The 6,973-nt window shown below is 28.9% G+C and overlaps 2 protein-coding genes across 2 annotated transcripts; both read left to right on the top strand.

Moving 5' to 3' along the window:
- The first annotated feature begins 514 nt into the window (after positions 1-514).
- On the top strand, positions 515-3,337 carry LOC131841392 (uncharacterized). Its single transcript, XM_059189708.1, has 4 exons — positions 515-974; positions 1,071-1,318; positions 2,478-2,634; positions 3,174-3,337. The coding sequence occupies exons 1-4, from the start codon at positions 515-517 to the stop codon at positions 3,335-3,337; spliced, it is 1,029 nt and encodes a 342-aa protein (XP_059045691.1).
- Positions 3,338-3,434: 97 nt separating this feature from the next.
- On the top strand, positions 3,435-5,769 carry LOC131841389 (uncharacterized). The gene is made up of 4 exons (XM_059189705.1): positions 3,435-4,232; positions 4,335-4,416; positions 4,967-5,119; positions 5,564-5,769. The coding sequence occupies exons 1-4, from the start codon at positions 3,435-3,437 to the stop codon at positions 5,731-5,733; spliced, it is 1,203 nt and encodes a 400-aa protein (XP_059045688.1). The 3' UTR covers positions 5,734-5,769.
- The last annotated feature ends 1,204 nt before the right edge of the window (positions 5,770-6,973 follow it).

The raw sequence follows: 6,973 nt of genomic DNA, 5'->3' as shown, positions 1-6,973 counted from the left end.
AACGATATATTAACATAAATACATAACATAACCAATATGATATATTATCATAAACACACAATATTAGCTACTAGCATATTTATAAATTTTATTATATTCTATTTAGTTTATTGTTCTATGTATATAAAACGGAATTTTAGCATGTTACAAAAACCACTGAAACACATAGAATATCTCTTAATTAGGGTTTTTTGCAATCTTATTCACATATTATATATATCGAATCTTAATATTATGAATGCGAAAGTTTGTGAATAAGGATGGACAGATGGATGTTTGTTACTCTTTCACGCAAACCGCGAGTACAGCTAGTTTGAACATAAAGTTGTTGTGGACATTTTAACACACTTTGTATATTACTATCTATCCATATTAAAAATCACTTAAAACGTAACGACTGGTCTTCAATTGATCAGATTCGTATATTAATCCTATCTCTGGATATAACACCAAGTATCCATTGTACTCTTAAACAAACCTTTGTTCATAAGTTTTGGTATAGCAGGGCAATAAAATGGTGAAAATAATAAATACAGAAAACTTATTCCAAGATATTATAGATGAGGATTTCATAAAAATATTTCAACCCATTAATACTGTTCAAAGTTTTTTAGGTTTCAACCGTGTTGATATTAAATTACGTTTTGTTACTAGTAAAACGAAATTTTGGAAGTTTTACAGTATTCTATTGCTATTAATAAATTTATTGTGCTTCTATGACATTGTACTAAATTACGAGTTTAATTTTACAGCATTTTCCTCTAGTATATTTTTCAAATTAGGAATAACATTTCACCAAATATTGACAATTGTGATTATGTGGCGAAACAACTTTTTGAATAATAATATAAACAGTCAATTATATGTAAAACTGCAAAACGTCGATCGAGTACTAAATATGCATAATCAAAATTCATTAAACAGAAAATTCTCGTTATTATCATTTATTTCGTTATGTCTCATTTTAATTTTCGGTACAGTATTAACAATCATTTCAGTAACGAATTTAGCAAAAGGTTTTCCTCTGTCTTTGTATTTTACTACATTATTGAATATTGGACAATATATAGAATTTTTATTATCGTTTCTTATAATGCTTATCATCGATTCAAGAGTGGTGTATATTAATAAATTGCTTGAAAATGTTACGAAGATGAAACAAAAAAGCGATAAAAAAGAACCCAGAATTAAAGAAAAAGTTACCCAGATGTCAGATGATTTAAAGATCATAGATGAAGAAATGAGAAATGTATTAGTTTTTGGAGTGCATAATATATTAGATGCCTTGACAGATTTCATTAAACTATTTCAATTTGAGGTGAGATCATTTTGTTTTGTTTGTTTGTTCTTATTAATCGTAATCATTTTTATAGGTAATATTTACTGTTGACGTACAAGAGAGTACCTAATCAGTATCTATAATAAATAGAATAGCGGCAAAAAAGAATAAAATGTACTCTGAAATATCACGTAATACTCCATTACCGTTGCTTATTCTATCTGCTCGCTGCCTTAGTTAAATTATAGAGTCTTCTGATGTCCTATATGTAGGTGTATATAGATGACAGGCTACATAAGTTACGTATCTAATAATAATCCAGGATAATTCACACAACGCAGATAAGATAATATTACATACTTAAACTAAGAGCTCTATGGAAACTAAACAGCTGATAGAAATAGATACATAAAGACATTATTTTGTAAATAAGTTCATAATATGTAGAAAAAAGACAAAGACTAAAAAGAAACAGACAAACATTTGCATCGTGTGACATTCAAACCAGCAAGTATGGAAGTAGAGCGGCTTATAAACTACAAGCTCCTCGGTACATCAAGTTAACATTTATTTACCAAGTTAATATATTTCAGATTTTCATTTTCACCTGTCATGTGGTTACATGGGATCTCTTAATAATACAGATCACGGCGTCTGCAATTAAAGGACAGGTATATGCAGTCTTCTTTTTCTGAATACTTATATTGTTATATATATATATATATATATATATATATATAATATTATTTTCTGTGTACTTATATTGTATGTATGTGTATTATATATATAAATCTTCCTCTAGAATCACTCTATGTATTAAAAAAACCCGCTTCACAATCCATAGGGACAGATAGCTACAGCAACTTTATTTTATGCTATGTAATGATTTGCATTCCCGAATCAATGGTGACATAATAAGAACACTGTAACCCTAATAGGGCGCGGCAATTTACAACAAAAAAAATAGAGTTTCTCCATGCTTTGTTTGTATGTAATTTTTTTAGGATTTATTTATTTACAGGTACCTACACTAATTTACATTTTAAGAAGTCTGCCAAATATTCACCGATGTTATAATTTAATTCCTTTAGTAGGTTTTTTGAGTTAACGTTAAAATTATTAGGAATCAATAGTAGCACAGATAATATAATATTACATAGTAAAAAAAAATTCTAACAAAATTTATTTTCTTTTACAGATGGGAAGCGATGTCAAATTGATTACTAGATTTGTACTCCCGTATGTATTATTATTGGTGGTCATGTTAATCTGTATGTCTTTTATGGGCGAATTTCTAAGTTCAAGCTTAAAAACATGTCGGGAACTTAGCATCAGCCTGTTATCATGTAATGACGGTATGTATGCTATTATATAGTAGTACTTTTAAAGTTAATCATTTGACAAAACTGGAGCTATTATAATTTGTTAACCTTCTCTTAAGCTTACAGCTTTGCATAATAAACCGTCATATATAAAATTCATTACAATTAGTTACTTATACCTATTGCGCAATTTATTAAAGTTACATTCATATAACTATACATTCATATATTTTTTAAATTACTAATGTAGCAATTAAATTCCAATTATGAATATTTAACCGCTACTCGTACCTACGTATGTCATATGTGTCGAAAAAAATACAATTGATCGTCCTTTTTACACTTATACCTCAGTAGGTACCTGAGATACATACCTGTGCATAATATTAATCTAATATTTTTAAAATAAATTAATAATAGTGCAGCATCGGAGTAAGTAAAAAAGTATGTCACCGCTCCTATTCATCTTTTCCTTTTTTTCTATTTTCAACCGATTAACCCAAAAAAAATCAACTTTATGGGATTTTTTACAAGTTCTAGAACATAATAAAATTACTCAAACTCTTTTTCAGACAAATCCAGAAGAACTGCTAAACAAATACTCTCATTACTCGTAGAAAAGAAGTGTATAGTGTCTATTTATAATATTTTTACATTGAACACGCAACTGCCGCTGAACTTGCTTGTCATAACAGCTAACTACACAATAGTACTACTACAATTCGCTACATTGTAATATTGCATCGCTAGAATTATAAAATGTATCATAAATATTAATTCAGTAACCATATTTTATCACCTTTAGTATAGTTTCCAAGTTAAAACTGATTGCGATGTCTACCGAATATCTCTCAAAAGATATTTTAGACGAAGATTATATGAAGACATTCGCACCTTTAGGATGCGTTCAAATGGCTTTAGGATGTTATCGAGTGGACGCTAAAGACAGATTCGTAACAGAACCAACGCTATACCAGAGGATTTATACAATTTTTATGACAACAATAGCCACTATCTTGTATTCTCTCTTGACGGAGCTGGTTTTGAAGCAATACCTCGACGATTGTTACATCTACAATTCCATTTCAGTGATCATTGTGTCACATTGGTTTCTACTTTTTAGTAATATAATTCATGTAAGATTTATGAATAGTGAAGCCAATGCAAAATTTTACATAAAGTTACAAAAAGTTGAGCGTATTATGACTAGTGATCAATATAAAACATTAAATGACATAATTTACAAACTAAATTTTGTAACTACAACACTACTAATGTCTACTTATATCGCACTTTTTATGTTTCTATGTGTGAATGATGCCCAAATGGCTTTTTTATCAATTGGAGCGCTATACTTTCAAATTGTATACATGATGGAATTTGCACATTTGACAAATCTGTTGTTTTATTTTACCATAAGAATACGATTTCTTAATGGTATAATTATAAGTCATTTAAAACCATATATTGAACCAGGATTAGAGCGTGAAATTAGAGTCAAAGCTCCTACAAAGAATTTTTTATTGAAATTCTCAAGAGATAGCCATAATTTTACTACCTGCGATATCGACGTTTATTTAAAGGAATTGTTAGAAGGTTTCACTATTTTTCAAAACATATATAAATTTCAGGTAACAGAAAATGTCATTCGAATTCGTTAATTAGTTTTTGCATAAATGAACAAACATTGGCTTCTAACTAGGCAATAACTACAATTTGTCCTTTTATTTCAGATTTTAAATTTTCTCATAAAACATCTTACATTTATGTTTTTCTCATTCGGATTTATAATCATCTTTCTGGAAAATCATGTAAGTATAATTTCTTTTCCAAATATCTGATATTAAAATTTGTTATCATTTCTTCCGTAAACTTTAAATTCTCTCTGATTATTAAAATATGGTAGGTACTGAAGATGAACTTCTAACCAGTGTCTTTTGGAAAATGTTAAAATACTTACTTTTTCCCAACATTAACTTTGTAGCAAGTCGACTGCTTAGTACCTCTGTCTCACCGATCTGCTTCCAAGCACCATGTTCATGTTTGTGAAACGTATTTCTGTTAGGGCCAGTGAAATGGATATTGTATTCCAAGAATGGCAAGTCATGATCACAGGGTGACATAGTATCCATGATGTTCACATATATAGGCGACGATTACCACTGACCATCACATATATAGCCTGTCGGTCTGTTTGTCATTGTATTTAGGTACATTTGAATCTATTCGAATATACAGAGTCAGAATTCTCATTTTTATTTTTTTTTAACTTGATTGTGATATAATCTCAAGATTAACTGATTTTCTTTATGAATTTATTGCAATTGGATATCATTTTTTTATAATATAATATATTTTCAGGTAGTAAAATTCTACGAGGCTCTAGCAGTGGCTGGTTTATCATTATTAGATGGCATTATGTCTATTTTCGTATGCTTTCGTTCTGAACAATTTCTAAGGAGTGTAAAAGAAACGAAACTTTTGTGTATTTCGCTTATGGGGGTGTATACTTTTGATGGTAAGTCTAAATTTAACGTACAATATAAAATATATTATACATACTCAGTCTATTATAAACATAAAAAATATGTGAACATTATTTTAAAAAAAAAGTAACATTATCAAATTTCTTATAGATACATATAGTTTATAGCTTTTACATTTCATAATTTTTCAAATACCTAATTAAAAGAACTTAGTTCAATAAAGTTTATAGAATAATTGTTCTACGAGTTGTATCTTACTGATAAGATACAACAGTTTGAATGACAACTTCAAACTTTTTCAATGATATTTATTAGATGCTGATGGTTTTCATATTTCATATTATATTTTATAGGTATTATTATACCTATATATAAAATATCTTTACTGCCGATCTTAAATATCGTTTACCTTCGTAGAAATAACAATAAAGTTTACATTTCCATACAGGTATCGAGTAAATTTCTGTCTTTTTTAGGTCGACTACGAGAGAAGACGAAGAGAATGTTGAAGTTGCTTGAAGATAACCCACCAATATTTTCTGTTTACGACATGTGTTATTTAGATGCTCGTGTTTTAATTAGAATTTTTGGTTTATCAACAACTGTATTCGTGACTATGTACAATTTACTTATTTTTGGATATTAGCCACTACCGATTATATTATTCATTGTATTTATATTGCACAGGTTCGTACCGTTAATTTAGATGGAGTGAAATACTCTAGGTACCTACTGAATTCTCCATTATATTTCAGCATCACTTAGGTATTCATAATTATGTATAGATGTATAATATTATGAGTTAAGACATGTATATGATGATGCCCTAGACGTAACATTGCATATGTGTGTTTGTGTTAGTTGTTCTTCTATAAATACTCGAATATATAGTTATGTTGCAAATTTGAACGAAATAAATTTGTAGAAAGATTATAATTTATTATTTAACTAGCGACCCGTCCTAACTTCGCACATATTATACACACCTTCCTCTTTAATCGCTCTATCTATTGATGAAAACTGCATTAAGATCCGTTACGTAATTTAAAGGATACGAGCAAAGAGACAGCAGCAACGACTTTGTATTTGTTATATGGTGGCTAAATATTAGTATAAGGTATTATTACGCTGTGTATACTGAACTGAATGGAACCATTCAGTTCCTAATATAAACATTAGATATAGGATAATATACCACGACATTGTGTTAGTTCAAAAGTAAACGTTCAAGCAGACACCGTCTTTTATTTAACAGTATTATAGTATGTAAAGATTCAAATTGAAACTTAGTTTAAATGTACCTATTGCTATAGTAATTTGACTTTAAATATGTACCTACCTATATAAAGTATAGAAGTTTATCTAAGCAATGAAGTTTTACAATTTTCTATCATCTATTAATATTTGTTTTCGCTTGCCGCTTTGGTTGTCATTCGTCACTGCTGCCCCATAAATTCGCAGGCGGAGACATCATAAAATTATCATCAATTAAAACCCTTTAGGACTAACCCTATATATGCAATTAAAGTCCAAATTAAACTATGTAATCAAAATGTCTATTAGTGGCTGTATTTAGATTGCCGTCAGCTTTAAACAGCGGACTTAGAACTCATCAATTTAACATCAAAGCTTCATATATTATTTAATAATGTGTTATTGATGAAAAGTTCCATTATACATTACTGATCATTAATAATTACTGGCCTTACTTCATAACCATTATTTTGAAATAGGTCATTTTTACATATTATTATCGTAAATATATTAATGACCAACATCTGCTTCTTCCTTATCCTATTTATTTGGAGTCGGCATAATATGTTTTCTCTTCTATTAGTCCTTGTTCGCAGTACTCGCTTTATTTACTTCCTTACTTTCCATATCAC

This window comes from Achroia grisella, unplaced genomic scaffold, assembly GCF_030625045.1.
Source record: "Achroia grisella isolate CSIRO2021 unplaced genomic scaffold, CSIRO_AGI_Agris_v1 utg16451, whole genome shotgun sequence".
Lineage (NCBI taxonomy): Eukaryota > Metazoa > Arthropoda > Insecta > Lepidoptera > Pyralidae > Achroia > Achroia grisella.
Note: the sequence above shows the minus strand (reverse complement) of the source record. Positions and strands in the feature narration are given on the sequence as shown.

Excerpts from the sequence above, each read along its gene's own strand:
- LOC131841392 (XM_059189708.1), top strand. The coding sequence starts at position 515 with ATGGTGAAAATAATAAATACAGAAAACTTATTCCAAGATATTATAGAT. Across the intron at positions 1,319-2,477 it reads TTAAACTATTTCAATTTGAG|ATGGGAAGCGATGTCAAATT; the intron begins GTGAGATCATTT and ends TTTCTTTTACAG. Across the intron at positions 2,635-3,173 it reads CCTGTTATCATGTAATGACG|ACAAATCCAGAAGAACTGCT; the intron begins GTATGTATGCTA and ends ACTCTTTTTCAG.
- LOC131841389 (XM_059189705.1), top strand. The coding sequence starts at position 3,435 with ATGTCTACCGAATATCTCTCAAAAGATATTTTAGACGAAGATTATATG. Across the intron at positions 4,233-4,334 it reads AAAACATATATAAATTTCAG|ATTTTAAATTTTCTCATAAA; the intron begins GTAACAGAAAAT and ends CTTTTATTTCAG. Across the intron at positions 5,120-5,563 it reads GGGGGTGTATACTTTTGATG|GTCGACTACGAGAGAAGACG; the intron begins GTAAGTCTAAAT and ends TGTCTTTTTTAG.